Genomic DNA, 17,249 nt, shown 5'->3' on the forward strand with positions numbered 1-17,249 from the left:
TGACATAGACAGTGGGATTTAGCGCACCCTCAGCAAGTTTGCAGACAACACCAAGCTGAGATGTGCAGTCAATACAACAGAAGGAAGGGATGCCATCCAAAGGGACCTGGATGAGCTTAAGAATTGGGTCCACGTGAACCTAATGAGGTTCAGTAAGTCTAAGTGCAGGGTGCTGCACCTTGGTCAGTGCAATCCCAGCCATGAGGACAGACTGGGAAAAGAACTCATCGAGAACAGCCCTGCAGAGAAGGACCTGGGGGTTCTGATGGATGAAAAGCTTGACATGAGCCAGCAATGCGAGCTTGCAGCCCAGAAGGCCCAGAAGCTGTGGATGCCCCATCCCTGGAGGTGTTCAGGACCAGGTTGGATGAGGCCCTGGACATCCTGATCTAGTGGGTGGAATCCCTGCCCATGGCAGGGGGATTGGAACTAGATGATCTTTAAGCTCCCTTCCAACCCAAGCTGTTCTATGATCCTATGATTCTATGATGCCTATCATAACAGCACATGTATTAATGAGAAAAGATTATGTTACAAACATGAAAGGTGATATTTTGGAGCTATTAATGCAACTTTGTTATTTTTTGTTCTGATTTTTATATTTCATTTATATGGTCAAATATATAGATAGTTATATATACAGTTATTAATAGGAAGTAAATTGTATCATATTTTTATTTCATTTTTATTTAAAAAAAAACAAACAATCTACTTCAATGTATCATTTGGAAGAAAACTGAAGAGCATATTTAGCAACTTTAAAATAAATAAATGGAATAAAATTTCCTTTTGCGATGTAATAATGTCTCTAATAGTTCCCCCTCAATTATGAATGTCAAAATGCATATACAATATATTACTTCACGCTATTTTAACACACATACATGAAGCAAGAAACAAATCATATCAGCTGTCCTGTTCTCAAGATTACTCTCTAGAGTAATCACATGTACACACCCACATACACACCCAATAAAATATATCAGACACTGCTTCCAAAAAGAGATTATATCCAGTTCCCATCACAGTCTGTGGGAATACACTTGGGGTCCCTAATTCAAATCACTGTCACAACAGTGATTTACTCCATCGGCTGTGCTCAGGGTAATGTATACCTCATCACCCCGAAGCAGAAAGGATAAACTATGCTTTTACTGTTGCTTCAGCTCCTTGGCTTTTGCTGGCCAGCCACCAGGCTGGTAGTGGCAGGAAAACAGCAAGGGCACAGCTGCATTTCTGCCTGCCATTCAGGGTACAGAAGTCACCACTTTGGTCGTAGTCCTTATTCACGGAGGCAGAGGGACATGCTTTCTATGCATCCACAGAGGGATCAGAGATTCCTATATGAAACCTGACAGAAACCATGCAAAGAAACAATCAGGAAGAGCATATTAGACTGGGAGCCCTTCCAGCAAACAGTATGACCAGTGCCACGCATCATTTATTCTGGGCTGCAGTCACATCACTGTGTGTCCTCTTTGCTCAGTCTCCCAATAGGCTAGTCACTCCAGACGACTGACATGCAGAGATCCGTTTGAAATTACCAACCATGTTGATTCTGCTTTACCTGCACATTTCTCTGTTTTGACACAAACTATTTTCTGCAGCACTCATATTTGAAAATACACTGTAAATGAATAGTGCAATGCTACTTAGCCTCTTCCCAGTATTCTTCCATTTTTTGCAACTGTTTATTTCTGACCTGCAGCCCATCTCAATGTATTTCAAGAACATTACCCTGTATCATGCTTTTTGTTTCAAATTTTTGTAGCCCTGTCCTCTTTACAGGAAAAATACCAAATGTATTTCTGATGTCTGAGTAAAGCTTCTTTGCTTCCTCTTTGTTTATTAAATAAATTTAACTAATAAAAATAAATAAAAGCATACCAGGTCTTCAGGACTTGTGTATCTTTCAGTTTTATACTACTTTTTATATTACAAAGTATTTTTAGTTTTTAAATCATTTCAAGCTAAGTTATCCTAAATGAAAGCCACATCTGTAACAAGTCCACTATTTACACTACTATAAGACTTTGTCTCTTCTCACCCCTCCAGTCAGAAAAAAAAAAAAAAAAACAAACTCCTCATATTTGTATTTCCTTTTCCAATTGTGGAATAGCCTCTTTATTACAGCTAAATAAAACTGAGAACTGCTGCTTGGTGGATAAGGGACAGAAGAAAGAAAGGATGAGTGGGATAGAGTTGTATACTAGTTGATATGTTGGGACATACTAGTTGATATGTTGGGACAATGGGAGATTTTCAGAAAGGCTTTATACTGAAGTAAAAATAGCATGTTTAACACAGCAAGCTACCATTTGAATCAAAATAAATTTCAAATCCTCTCTTCTCAGCTAGTATCAGCAAAAAATAACTGCGGGCTATGGAAGTGGACAATGTACATCAAGTAAAGCAGATTAGGAGTTCTGAAAGACAGAAAAAAAAAAAGAAAAAAAAAGAAAGGAAAAAAAGAAAGAAAGAAAACCCTCAGCTGTGTCATTAAAGTTACATTGTGCACATCAGCTGTCAAACTATCAAAATTCTTGTTTTGCTTCAGTTCACTGAAGTCACTGAAGACCACTGATCCTCAATACTGCTAATATATTGCTTGAAGCAGTCTGAAACCTGGGGTGAACTAACTAGTACCCAAGGCACTGATTTTGACTGTTCATGTTGGGGTTTACAAACCACAGTGTGGGTGTGACTTAATCTGCACTACTCAGTCCAGGCCTTGCTCTCTATCTTTTACATGGGCACAGGTTGCTTCTGATGAAGTCTTTGGCCTTCAGGATCTAAAGCCTAATCTGAAGTCTATAGGAGGGCATAAAGGACACAGTGACAATCTACTGGAGAATGTGGCACCAGCTATGTATGGAATTAGTAAGATCATGAAAAAGACTGTGAATTACCTTCCTCCTCATATACTTGTGAGTTTCATTATACAATTAACTAGAATCATGTGGTGGTGAACTAGGCCTAGAAATAAACAACATCCATTTGTCAGATTACTGTAGTTCTCAAAAGACATATTTGAACATAATTTTAATTATAACCTTTGAATTTCCCTAAGGTCTCATACTATAATAGTAATTAATGTACTTGGCTCTTTTTAATGCTTTCCTTGCAAATATCTTCAAACATCATACAAGTATTAATGCCTTTAACCTCACAGAGCATTTAAGATATAGAAGTAATAGAGAAGAATCACTGAAGATAATTAACTGGGGAAAAAACAGAGTATCTGTTATGGAGCTGAATTTGTAACCTGTATTTCCTCACTCCCAAGTGAGTTATGTGATATTTAACTACAACAAGTGTCCTCCATAGTAAATTATACATTAAAATAACAAGTTGAATTAACAGGAATTTTCTGCTCTTTCTAGTAGGAAAGAGAGGAAATAATGAGATATGTTCTCCCCGGAAATAAACTATTTAATACAGCAGAATAACAGGAAAGAGCTCCATATTCAGAGAAATCTATGTAGAAAGCTCTTTAGTTACATGGTACTCCTGTAACTTAGAAGAAAATAAGCTGGGGAAAAGTATGTCAGTGGATGCTTCTAATTCTTTTAAGATGGTCCTTTTTAAGAAAAAAAAAAAAATATATATATATTTTTTTCTCTTTATGAGGCACAATTTATATGCAAAGTGAAATCAAAGTGCATGTGTAAAATATATAAAAATGTAATATAATCATGTTTTTTCAAAATCTATCATGATTGACATTATGCAAATAAAAATGAGATGCAAAAGGTTTAGTGAGATAATTATGAAAAAAGTAAAGAAAATCTTTGTTAACAGGAAACAATAAAGAAGTGTAATAAAATAAATGCTATGGCAGAGGAAAGGATTAAGCACTGGGAATTTTTGGAACAGCACTAATGAGGGACTGAACAAAAAGCCTGGGGAGAAAGCCAAGCAATAGTAGCTCTAAATGCTGTCTGAAGAGAAAGACAAAGATAACCACAGGTAGGGATGACAAGCTAACTGTGGGACGCCCAACCTGTAGATCGCATGTAAACCCAGAGGGAGGTTACATTGAAGTGTACATTGATAACGCTAATTCAGAAGCAGAAAATACCAGCTAGGGAGCATGACAGCTAATAGTTGCTCAAAGTGCTTCTGAGACAATAATTCATAGGAAAAGTTACTTAGCACTGAAGATACAGGATGGAATAAGGATCAAGAATGATTAGAGAATATCTAGGCTACAACAGATGAACAGAGAAGCATCACTAAATAACAGAAATGATGTGGTGATAGGGGAAAAAAAAAAAGCCTAAATAGCAGAAACTTCTGAAAGCTTGTCTAAAATATATCAACGAAAAAAAAAAATCCAGAGGAAAAGCTCTAGAGATTAAAACAGACTCGTCTACACAGTTCTGAAAAGAAGCCTTTGGATGAGCAAGAAGAGACAAGTAAATAATACAATGGGCAGAACAGAAGATTTTGGTCAAAGCCAGAATATTCTGAGTCATAAACTTTGAGATTAAGGAAAGAAAAAAAGTAAAAGAGGAGAAAATATTTGGAAATCTGTACAAAGACTTCAAGAGAGCAAGATGTCTTCCAGGCTATTGACTTAAATGTGAGATCCCGAAGTTGGCCCATTTATCTCTGCCTTTACTATGATTAATGAGCAGTAGAAGAAAGATGAACAAGACAAGAAAGAACTTATGGGCCTTTGTCAAGACATTGTAATTGATAATAAAAATAGGCCCATTCTCAGGTATCCATCAAGCTAATACTACAGCCTGAGGCAGAAATCACAACCGCTGTCTCTTGTCTGAAAGACTTGCATACAGCTATGTCACAGTTTGATACCTTGAATGGGGGGCAGAGAGAGCAGATACAGGCTTAGTAGTATTATAAGGTACTACTCCCCTTTTGTACCTTATAATACAGGGTATTTTAGCATGGAGCAAGCCTTGCACTTCAAGGGATGCCACAGATTTCAATTATTTCAAGCTGATGCTTGCATATTTTGCTACTTGTGCACTTCTTTTGTGTAATTTGGTAAAGAAAGCAGGACATTAGGCAGTAACAGTTTTCATATATGAATTGGTAAAGAAATACTGCTGATTAAACATTTACCAGTTTATTCAGTAAGTAATTAACAGAGACATGAAATGAATGACTCATGCAATCTTGCTGAAAACTGTTAAAATGTGTGAGGAGGAACCCACTAGTTCTGAACACTAGCTACTAGCTACGTTATATAGTACAGCTCTAAAAGCAGAAGCATATGAATAATCTTACATGGTGTGATATGCTGCCATAGTTGTCTTCTTTCTGGTATTCACATGAATGCATATAGAGTTAATACGAACATCTCAGCACTGTGCTTGTGGTACTGGTGTGTCCAAATGTATGCACAACTCAGCAGCAAAACTGCAAAATAGTTTACTGTTTTTGACACTTCTTAGATAGGATTAAGCCAATCAATTTGAAACAGTCATATTCTGTATTGGGACTGAGAGTTCAAGCACCAGGTGGTAACAGAGGTCTTGAGAATCCAGTTCCAGAATAATGTACAAGAGGCCCCAAAGGCATAAATACAAGTTGCAAGTTACTAATCATATTACAGACTAGCCTGGATTTAGAGTGTAACGAAGAAAACAAAGAACAAATAACCACAATACATAAAACATCGCGTTTATGGTGAAAATATGGAGAAGATGACTAGAGGATATAAAAGACAATGATAACATCTACAAGAATTGGAACAAATGAACAAAACAAAAAAAGTTATCTCCCTAAATAAAATACATTACTTCTGATCAATGTCACAATCTATCTACAGCAGGTCCTCTTTCACCTTTGATACTGAAAGAGACATGCTTTTTCATTTATTCACCACATTTTCATGTTACCACTAAGCAATTATATATATATATAAAAATATATATAAATCTTTCTAAACCAATCTATATAGCCGATTTAAAAAAAAAAAACAGTTATATAATTGGTTTAAATAAATTAAAACTTTGAAGAACAAAGTTTGTGATTTTACGTACACATTCGTTTAAGTGTATGCGCCTGCCTGGTGCTCCAGCCTTCCCACATGATGGCAGCAGGAGTGCAAGACGTTCTATAAATATATAGCTATGTTTTTAGTGGATAATTCATAGCACAATGCAGTGCTATGTTGACTATGCCAGACAATATTAGCACGGTACTTTTTACTGAACGATATACCTCCTATTTACTTGACCAGCCAAAAAACAAAGTAATTTGGCTTTGTAATATCTCTTTCTGGTACATATGCTTGAGATAATATTCGTATCCTAAACTCTGCTTAATGTTTTCAGACTTTTATAGAAAGATTTTATGTTTTTATATGCTCACAAAAGTGAGTACCATAGCAGGAGACACATACAAAGCAACAGTACAATTCAATCCAAGACTGAAGTTTCTCTCTGCATTCCTTACATCAACAAGTCTGATAATCTCTTAGCCCACAGTCAACAATACTGGGTAAGTAATGGTAATACTGGAACTCAACAGAATTAATCTGGAGAGAGCAAACTACAGCAATCCAGGAATCCAAGATCTTCTTCCTAACCTTTTCTTCCTACCTTTTGATGTGCAGAAGTTATTTTGTCAATACAAATATAATTTTGATGTTTCTTTTTCTATACATTTTTCATAAGTTTCTGTTCTAAAAGATGATTAAGTTCTATGATATATGAAAAAAAAAAGCTACTATTGCAAATTGCACGCTAATTCAGTTTTTCACAAATGTTCAGTGTTTCACAGATACAGCATCATAGTGAAGAAAAAGCCTTGGAAGGCTCTGGGATGATATATATCAAGGAATGGCAGGGGTTTTCCTAATATAAAGTTCTAGCTAAGCATTCTGCCTTCTATCTACTCAATCCTTGTCAATACAATCAGCAATAAGAAGGCTCATCCCTGGGAACTGAAAGTACAGTACAAACAGAAGCAAGATGAACTCAAAAAGCTTTTTAAGGCTCCTGAAGAGGCCATTCATGGATATGTTAAGGGAGGAACACTGAAAGTACAAGAGAATTTGTTCATATATTCAAAAACCGAATGCGAAGAGGAGAATCAAGAGTGTATCTACCTGCAGGCAGTGCATCAACAGTACATGAGCAAACAAATAACTCTCCTCAGCCACGGAAAGAGTGAAAGACGAGACAGATTTCCATGTAGTGTATTTATCAATCTTATTCTAATAATTCTTAAGGAGGAGGGTGATTCACCATTATATACTATTTATATTCCAAATGACTGTAAGTTAATGTTTTAAATATTCTAAGTAGAAATAATCTCATATCACAAAATCTGTTTCTGGATGAAAATCTAGTATTTGAACAAGCAAATCAAAAAGAAAGGTATTTATTCCATGAAGTAGAATTCCCATCATGACCGAATTTTCAGAGGATGGGGAAAATATCCATCAAATAATGTATTTTGAGCAGGCACTTATGCCTCAGTATAAAGCACTCACCCACTACTGACATTTCAGGAACACTAGCAGTGTAAATTTCTTCTGGAAACGTTGGTTCATTGTCATTAATGTCATGGATTTTGATGACGAACTCAGATTCGGGTTCCACTGGTCTCAGAGTTCTTCTGTTAATAGCTTGGGCACGCAAGGTGTAAAAGGCTTTTTCTTCCCTGTCAATTCTCCGAGTGGCATGAATGTCACCTGTTTTCTCATCAATTATAAAAAGAGTACCAGCCCCATCTCCAGATAAAATGTATTTGAGGGATCCATCTCCCTTATCCTGGTCAGAATGAAGCTGAAGTGAAAAACAAAGGAAAAAAAATAAAACATTTTATTTAGAAGTAATCAAAAGCTGTTTTTTTGTTTTGGTTTGGTTTGGTTTTTGTTATCATTATTATATATTAAATCATTTTGAATGCAGCAACCAAGTTTAATCCCAACAAAACAAAGTAATTTTCAGTCACCACTGACTAGCAGTCATGGTGTTATACTGAGGCATTTGTTTCCTAACTTAGCTCCAAGAATCTTTTAATTTAACTGTTGTGGTAAATTTCAGTTTTGCAGCAACACCTGTTTTCTGCTAAGAAACCTCTGCACCACAGTTCTTAAGGAAGATTTTTATGTTAATATTGACCTTTTCCTTCCTTGAAGAGATCCTATTAAAAAATTCACAACCTGCTGTGCTAGTTGTAAATTCACTAAGCAGATAAAGAACATGGCAGGGTACATGACAATTAAGGAAAATTGAACAACTGGATACATGTCATACTGATTTTAAATTTTATATTTCATATTATTTGTATTTCTCCTAAACTGGAGAATATTTCATTTATAGTCATTATCATTTTCATCCCATCAACTAATGTAAATAACCTAAAGAAAAGAATCAGATTTACTAAGCATTCAGTATTGATTTTATAACCATTATCTAAGTAATGTAAAGCATAGCTTCACCTATTAATAACTTGTACTAACTGATTTCAGTACATCTATAAAAACAACAACAACAACAAATCTATTACATTGCTTTGTTCAGTACATTAATGTAGTTGGCTTATTTGATCTTTTGGAGACACTTACTATAATTACTCTCATCACTTTGTTGCAAAGTTCCTTCCAATATCATTGATTTCACACCTAACAGAAAGACTTTGGTATTCAGATTTGTTGTCACCATGAAATCTGTATTTTATTTTTGGGTTCAGCAGAAGGGTCATATCAAGTAGAAACTTTGATTAATTTTAAGAATATTTTGAATATTCCTGATTTTATAAACAAGAAGCTACCTGTGTAGATTAACTACCTGCTCATAAACCTATACTTCCATATAGAAATGATAAACATGATTAGTTTCGAGTTAAAGTCGCATGTGATGTAATCATTGTTGACAACAATTTAGTAAGTTTTATTTTGTAAATCCAGAAAAGCATTCATAAGTGCACATGTATTAGTACAAATATATATATGCAGAAGAAACAGATAGCTCTAAACCTTTCTAATTTGTTTGCATTATTTTAATATATATTTTAGAGCACAAAACTAAAATGCAAATATAAAGACTGTTTTTTAAAAATCAGACTCAAATATATCAGAATGTTCCAAGAAGTCTGACAGAACTAGTTCCTTTTGAAACACAGTTATTTGAATACACATTAACAACATCACTTAGAATTACACCAAGATCATATTTAATCATGTGAAGGGTTTTTGTTAATTCAAGCTCATGAAAGTTTCATTTTCAGTTCATGAAAAACATCACACACACAGCTCGATACAAATATCCCCACTGACATGTATCATGGAAATATTTCTCTTTTTTGGTGCCCTTATATTGCTTTCCATAGTATCTATTTTAAGTCATTACCAGGGGTAGAATATTATACTATTATGTTTTTGAATGTGGCTTTCCTTGCCTTTTGTACTGAAATAAAACACTATGGTGTGGTGGGTTAAGCTCAAGTCAAACAGTAAAGTTCCCTGCTGTGAAACATTTTCATACACAGAATGCTTCCCAGACTCTTGCAATATGGGCAACAGAGCTCATGCAGGATCTTGGATTAAAACCTTAATGGCAGAAATTTAGAAAACTACCATCATTCTGAACTTTGATTTTCTATATAATGGTTTTCTTATTTTCTTTCAATTCTGAAATAAACTCTGAGAAACACTGTGAATATTTTTCAGAGAATGACAAATTAAGCTTTGCTTACATCACATGTAAGCATTACATGTATATTTACTTTACAAAATGCATATTTTCATATTAGTTTCTTCATTTCATTCCACAGGAAATAAACAGGAGGCTCCACCAAACATTATGAGTAGGAAAGTGTAAGAAAAATATTTAGCAAGCAAGTCCTGTTCTTTCTTTTCCTTCCATTTCTCTCACAAACTTCAAACTGAAGGTTTCAAGCCATTCTCAATCCCTCTTCTGGGAAATGAATTTTTATACTGAACATTAATCCCTTGTGCTCTTTTCCATCAGTCCATTACAGTTGAGACTTTTCACCCTTTTAAGTCACATTTCTTTTAGGGACTAGACAGTCTTGCAGGCTGTGGCCCATTTTATAATGTCTTTTAGTGTAACTAGTTCTCAAAAGCCTACTAAGTGTTTTCTTCTCCAGGGCTTCCTAGGATACCACTTTTTCTTGAAAAATGTTTTGCTACCAAGAGCTCACTGGTGGCCAATAACCACTAGATACAGTATTTTTAGTGCAGAGTGGTGAAGGACAGTTACAGAAGACTGCTCTTCCTCAGATATCCGCACCAGAAATAAAAAATAAATGTCTACTTGAGTAAGAAAGATTGGGGCAAAATATTAACTTATTATTATTATTTTTTTTGTTTTTATTTTTTAACGGGAGCATTAAAATATTCTCATATTCTTTCCAAACTCAGGGCTGATAATATAAACTCTTACAAACTCAAACTAAATGGTTATGTAATAGCAGATTGAGGCTAAAGTGCCCGTTCTCCGAAAATTCAGAAGCCAGTTAGCAGTCTGGCAACATATTTCTAACAAATTTTCTATCTCCAGAATAATAGCAAACTGTCCCAATGAACAGTATCTGGCCAAAGGTGACTCACAAGTCAATTGTGAATCACCTTTGAAAGGTGAAAATTGTTGGGGAAAGTGATATTTAGCAAAAGTATGCCAAGGTTTAATAATTTAGCAATCCAGATAACTCCTTTGTGGTGCCTGGGAATGTTGTCTTGCACTAGGCGCACAGACACAGTGTAGTGAACAGAATTAAATCTGAAGACAGACGAAAACCTCTCCACAACAAAAAGTGAACTATAAAAGTGAAAACTATATTTAGATCTAATTAAGGGTGTAAGATCTTTTATCACGTTATTTGACTAATATGCAAGGTAGCATAAATACTCAAGATTTTCTCTCACTTCTCCTGTTGCTCTGTGTATGTCAAAAATTCTTACCAAGTTTATTTGGAAGTGAAAAATGTTATTTATATGCCATTTAGAATATCATTAATCTCTTCTCTCCCTCATATTCAAACTTTATAGATTTTTAAAAATAGATTATATCAGCCAGAAGGCTACAAAAATTGCTGAACATATTTTGAGACATACACATACAGGCTTTTGGGGAGCTGATAGCTGCACTTCAGAAGGAATACTTCATAAGGAATATCCTCCTGCATCATTTAGAAGAATGCTTTAAGCTATATAACACTTTACATTTCCTAAAAATTGTTAATCATTCCACTTGGAACAGGTAATTTATTTTCAGTTCTATGTATGCACATAACAGTTCACAGCTATCCTAGAACAACTTCAAATTCAAAAGGACATTTCAGAAGATCTTGGGAGATAAGGAAAAAAAAAAAAAACAGAAACTTTGCTATGAACAAGTCTTCAGGAAATAATTAAAAAGGCAAAAACGCATATTCTATATAAGCAAGGAAAGAGAATACTTCTCATTTCATTTTCTTAGTTCATAATTCAATCCAGATGTTGTTAGATGAATCAACATGGCTACAGACAGCCCTGTGTACTTGACAGCCTTGAAAACTGAATCTTTACCGAGCTCTGAAATGCATAAGCAGTGTGTTAATTTTCACTGCAAGGTTTTGCCAGTTTATTCTAGTATTAAAAACAAAAACCAACCAACCAAAACAAAACAACAACAACAAAAAAAAACACTTTTGTTAAGTATTTCTTGCCTACTTTTAGTAAAAAGTGTTTCCAACATTTATTTTGGCTAACGGGCATCTGTGTTTCATGTCAGCCCAGCTGAGAAATGGAGAGACATCTGTTTCATTTAGCAATTTTATTGCACAAAATGATCAGCTGTGAAGATGCAGTTTTGTTTTTATATCTGTCACTGATATTTTGCAAACTCTTGTTTCAGTGAATTTCTTTTCAACAGAAATACTTCCATTTTCAGCTGTCAGCAGTATATATATTTTATATACATTTTTCCTCACTGTGCAGAAAATCAGAATACCTGTTGGTTTAAATGTATATAGCCCTGTTTCATCACAGAGTAATTGCAATTACTATGAAACACAATTTTGCATATTTGGTCACCTATTTAAACTGTTAAACAGGCTTTTAAGTTGAGAAGGATTTCATAAAAATCAAAAAGAAAGGTATTGCTAAGGAGAAGATAATAATTAGAGTGGGAAGGGTGACAAAGTAGAATGTTCCGTGAATACTTTAAAAAGAAATTGTTACCAATCCAAGACACAGAGAAAAATAAATTTAAAGATGGAAAATTTTAAGCTTCAATTAAAATAAAAACATTATTAATTCAGATATGCTTCATTGTTCTTTAAGGTATATGCAGCCATAAATACAATTAGTTAATGAAAAGATTCCAGAATCAAATTTAGCTCAATATATTTTTAGATATGTAAAGATCCTTCAGAAGACTTTAGGTGAACAACATAATAATTCTCCTCTAAAAATGACTTGAAAATTACAGTGTGGGAATTCTATCTTAATTGTCTTCCAATGATGCAAATCAAAGTTGCCAATTCCAAGAGTGATTTATTTTTTCCCCTCTGAATGCTAGCCAAGTCTGAAATCTTGTAACTGAATATAAATTTTGTGAACATTTTTCTAATATACAAAGAGTTAACCCTATTTTCGTCTGAAAACCCAGTAGCTGCTACTGTGAAAACAGAGCAGTTCAGGTTCACTAGAGCCATTTTACCATATAAACAACTTCTGGAACTTGAAATGACTTATGACAGCCAGATAAAGGCTTCAATATTGTAACATCTATTTGTATTTGAAATTCAGATTCAGAAGTCCCTCTATGAATTTTCAGTGATTGGTATTCAGATAACTAAAGACCTGAATATGACTGTACTAACAAACCAGTCTTTAGTTTGAATTCTTACTGTAGGAATTAATACAGTTCAAGTAATTTCTCTACGTGGTTTTAGTACACTATTATATATAGAAGACTTTCCAAAACAGTTTGCACTTTTTTTGAAGTCTTCATGAAATGACAGACTGCTCTATTATCACCTTGCTAAACACATTTTTACTCCGCTACATTAAAATAATGTCCTTTTTATTTTTATAATCTAGAAAACATTTTTCCTACTTCCTTCTGCAAAAATATTTGTCAACATTTCATTTAATCCAAGTATCACAATAACAATGAGAACTTGGTATGCTCCTGAATTAATTGATCGTTTAGGTTTTATTCAACTAAATTCTGATTTTTCCCTTATTATGAGGACCAATTTTAGGGCTAGAGTGTGACCTATTAACTTTTTTCTAAGTAATCATATTAGTCATATGATGCCAAAATACACTCATGGAAGTATTCACTATTTCACTCCAAGTTTTCTACAGTACATATTATAATATTACTGGATGCTTCCTAGAATAATAATAATAGTCTCTCCAAAAATAATTTCAACAGTGGGCATATTTGATCTGAAATCAGCAGAGAATAATTGGCATAGAATTCCCACAGTGGGGATACTGATTTTAAGCTTCATGAACTGAGCTATTAAATTATGCAGTTATTTAACATTAACTGCAATTATTCTAAAAGACCTTCAGACTTTCACCAGCTCATACATCCTGTGCAATATTCTCCTAGTTGCCAGATTTAACTATCATGGCTTTGAGCCAAATTTTACTCACCAAAGAGGTTCGCTTATTTCAATTCATCCTTAAGGAAATATTTAAAGCTACTCTCTTCAGTGATGCAAGATTTTCCACTAAGTTTTAACGAGACATCTCATACATTTCATTTTCTCACTTAGTCATATTGTCAGTTTGCAAGTTGTGTGCTATTATGTGTTATTTAAAAGAGGAGAAAGGTGGAAAGGAAAAAGGCATATTTCATTTTATTTTTTATTTTATTTTTTATTTTTTGTGAGACCAGGAAAGATAAAGGGAGAGTAAACTAAAATGGAAGCATAATAATGCAAGATGAGGAGAGACCTGAAATTCTTTTGCTTGTTGAGAAGAAGCAACAAACAGTAATGAAAAACTCCAGACTGCAGTGCATTTTTAGCTTACACTCACTTGAGTCATTATCCAAAGAAGATAAACGTCATTATTGTTATTTCTACAGAGAGAGATTGCAATTGTTACGTGCTGTTCAAGATTTTTGTTTGACATCACAACCAAGTGATGTCATCTGCAAGATTCTCAGATTCCAGACTAATCATACAGGAATGGTATTTCTTCATCACTAGACTTGCATCTTTTGCACACTACTGTAACTTATTCTAAATAGAGGAATCACAGTCTGGAGAAGGTAGACGGGCTTGTCACTGATAACAACTTCTAGGATTTCAGCTGAGAAAGGTAGTTTCCCTTTCTGCAGTGCATCATATGAGAAACTGAGGGACTTATGTAGATTCTCTGAATCAGCATGCCAATAATCAAACTCCTTCCTCAAGCCAAGGTCTTTAGCTGATGTTCAGAGAGCTAGAACAAGAAAGTTTTGGTTTCATTAGTCTGTCACAGCTTCCACTCCAGAAGATCCACAAGTTTTGAGCTACCATGAACTTGAGACTAATTGAATTTTATACACCAAAGGCTTCTTGCATGAACCAGTATGCATGTTTTCTTCCAATTTTAATGTAATAAATACAGCCTCTACGTTAGATGCGGACAGAAAGTATAGAACTGGCACTGGAACTGAAATGCCCTTACTTTCTGGTAGTGTGGCCTAACACCTCTGGTAGGTGATTGCATATTAATAGGCAAAAGGGAATTGTTTAGGTAAAGGAAAAAAAAAAAACAAACAACCTATGCTATTTCAGGTTCACATTAATTAAGGATGTATACCAAATTAAGAAACCTTTGTCTCCTACTCATCTTGATATTGATTGCTCAAGCCTATATTCCTACCTCAATAAGTAATATCTGTAAATTAAACTGTTCTCTTGGGATGGAAATATGTCAAATACAACTTTCCTCAGACTTTAATATATATTCTGTATGTTTTATATTGTTTGTTTGACTGATTCTGGACGGTACATAATATCGCATAAAAAATTAGACAGCTTCCAGAATGATCTCTTTATTCCACCATGGAATGACCTAGGAAGTCTAATAGGCTAAAACAGCACATAGCTTTATTGAATGTGGAACTGCTTTTTTTTTTCCTTTTTTTTGAGGGGGGGGGGGGGGATTTTTTCATTACTAATCCTCATGCTCTCTGCATTGATGACAACAATCAAAGAAACAATTAAGATGCAATTTTAGGTCATTTCTTTATGTTAACAAGGATCTTTTTATTACAACTTATATATGTCTTCCTAAAGTAGCCCAGGTATTAACCAAATAAGCATTAAAACAACTGTAATTTTTATATCTTAATATAATGATAAGATATAATAAGATATAGCTTATATTTATATAAACTTATTTATCTTATTATATTTAATATTATTTATCTTATTATAATATTATCTTATTATAATATTATCTTATTTATCTTATTATATTTATAATAAGATAAAATTAAGATATACTTTTTATATCTTAATAATAATGCACAATTTGTACTATATATAAAGAAAAAAAGTTTTTTGTTTTTTTTTTTTAAATGCAGAACTTCATTAAGAGATTGATGCTGAATTCCTTTTGCCTACTGCTGTAAGCCATATAAAAACACATTAAATACTTTGTTTCCAGCTGAAATCACTATAACATACAAATTGGTGAGAGCAGTGAAGATTTGCTGCCTTTATTATGTCTGCATTTTCTCCTCATGAATACTGTACAGTATATGTGTCTTTGGAAGATGTATACTTGGGGCAACAGCAAATCCGTTTTTCTTCACAGAGAACTGAATGACAATGTCTGCCAAACCCCAAAACAGCAAATGTTATCTAAAGGGAGCGAAGGGGAAAGAGCGGAAATATATATTAGAATTAAAGAATAATAATAATAAAAAAGGGATATTTTAATAATTTACAATACATTGATTTCCATGATTATATAGCATTATGGTTAAATTTTATCCCAAGGAAGGGAGAAGAGGGGAGAGAAAGTAGACATATTTTTCAGAGGCTTCTTATTGCCTCAGGAAGCTACTGATGAATCTGGACTGATGCTATATCTAATAAAGGATTAAAAACAATGAGGAAAAAAGATGTCTTGGATCAATCCTGAGGTCAGTGGGGCAACTAATGTAATAGATGCACAGTCCAGGAGAGATGTATACATATTTTGTAACATTACAGTGGTACTCAAGGTACCGCAGGTAGATCTGCAAGATAAGAGAGGCAGAACATGCATAAAATCTTAACTGCAACTCACATTTTTATTTGTCCATCAAATTTAAGTAATTTATTTCATTAAGTTATGAAATCAATTACTCTAGAGAATAATGCTTTCAAGAAAATCCTAACTATATATCCATTACTAAGTAAAGATACTGTTTAAAACATTACGCGCAATTACGTTACAGTTACATAAGTAAATGCAACTTAATTTAATCATGTTTGTAATAAGAATAGACTGGTAGTTATAGTTTAAATTTAAATTAAAATTTAAAATAATTAAATAATAAAATAATGAAAATAAATACCAAACCAGCAACTTATATTCTTCTATCAGACTGTAAGATACCAACATAACCAGATCTCGATATAAATCTTGGCAAGAGTCATACATTATGTTATATACAAGACTATATCATCAGCCCAGTGAACTATATTCCTCATCTACTTGTACTGGATATAGAAAGCCTATCCTGATCTACAGTGCTACAAACACTACTCCATAATAATTGCTTTTCCTTGCAATGTTAATTGCTGTATTCAGTAATGTATTGTGTGTCCTAATTCACTGATTTAAAATTATTTCCAACTTTGGTAACTGGCTGATAGGCCCAGTCAAGATTTCCATACATTTTCTGGCATTTGTAAAACATCAGTACCACTCTATCTCCCTTTTCCCGTTTTCCTGTAAAATATACTGATATTGGTTATGTTGTGGGATTTATTTATTTTAAATCTCTTTGCTTTGGTTACTTATACCAAAGCTTCCGTTCTTTTTGTTTTGTCTATAGAATCACAGAGAGCTTTTGCATTTTTTTTTTCCAAATTACACCCAGTTTCATGAAGGTTTAGTTCTTGCCCTGTGCAAGATACTTCCTGCTTTCTTCTCTTTGCAGTAAAAAGAATTCCACACTATTCCTAGTAAACTTCCTAATTCTCTTTTATGATATGCAGTCTTACATGGCACCTGAAATAGTATTCCTTGCTCCTTCAATGACTATGTTTTATATAGCATGTCATTATCCCTTCCTAGCAAATACATTAGTAAT

The 17,249-nt window shown here is 33.9% G+C and overlaps 1 protein-coding gene across 2 annotated transcripts in view; it reads right to left on the bottom strand.

Moving 5' to 3' along the window:
- Positions 1 to 17,249, bottom strand: part of CDH10 (cadherin 10) — a 96,536-nt gene that overhangs the window by 28,287 nt on the left and 51,000 nt on the right. For both annotated transcript variants that reach the window (XM_040548166.1, XM_040548167.1), the window contains exon 3: positions 7,472 to 7,766. In XM_040548166.1, the coding sequence (XP_040404100.1) occupies positions 7,472 to 7,766 (295 nt within the window). The remainder of the gene's footprint in view (positions 1 to 7,471; positions 7,767 to 17,249) is intronic.

This window comes from Cygnus olor, chromosome 2, assembly GCF_009769625.2.
Source record: "Cygnus olor isolate bCygOlo1 chromosome 2, bCygOlo1.pri.v2, whole genome shotgun sequence".
Lineage (NCBI taxonomy): Eukaryota > Metazoa > Chordata > Aves > Anseriformes > Anatidae > Cygnus > Cygnus olor.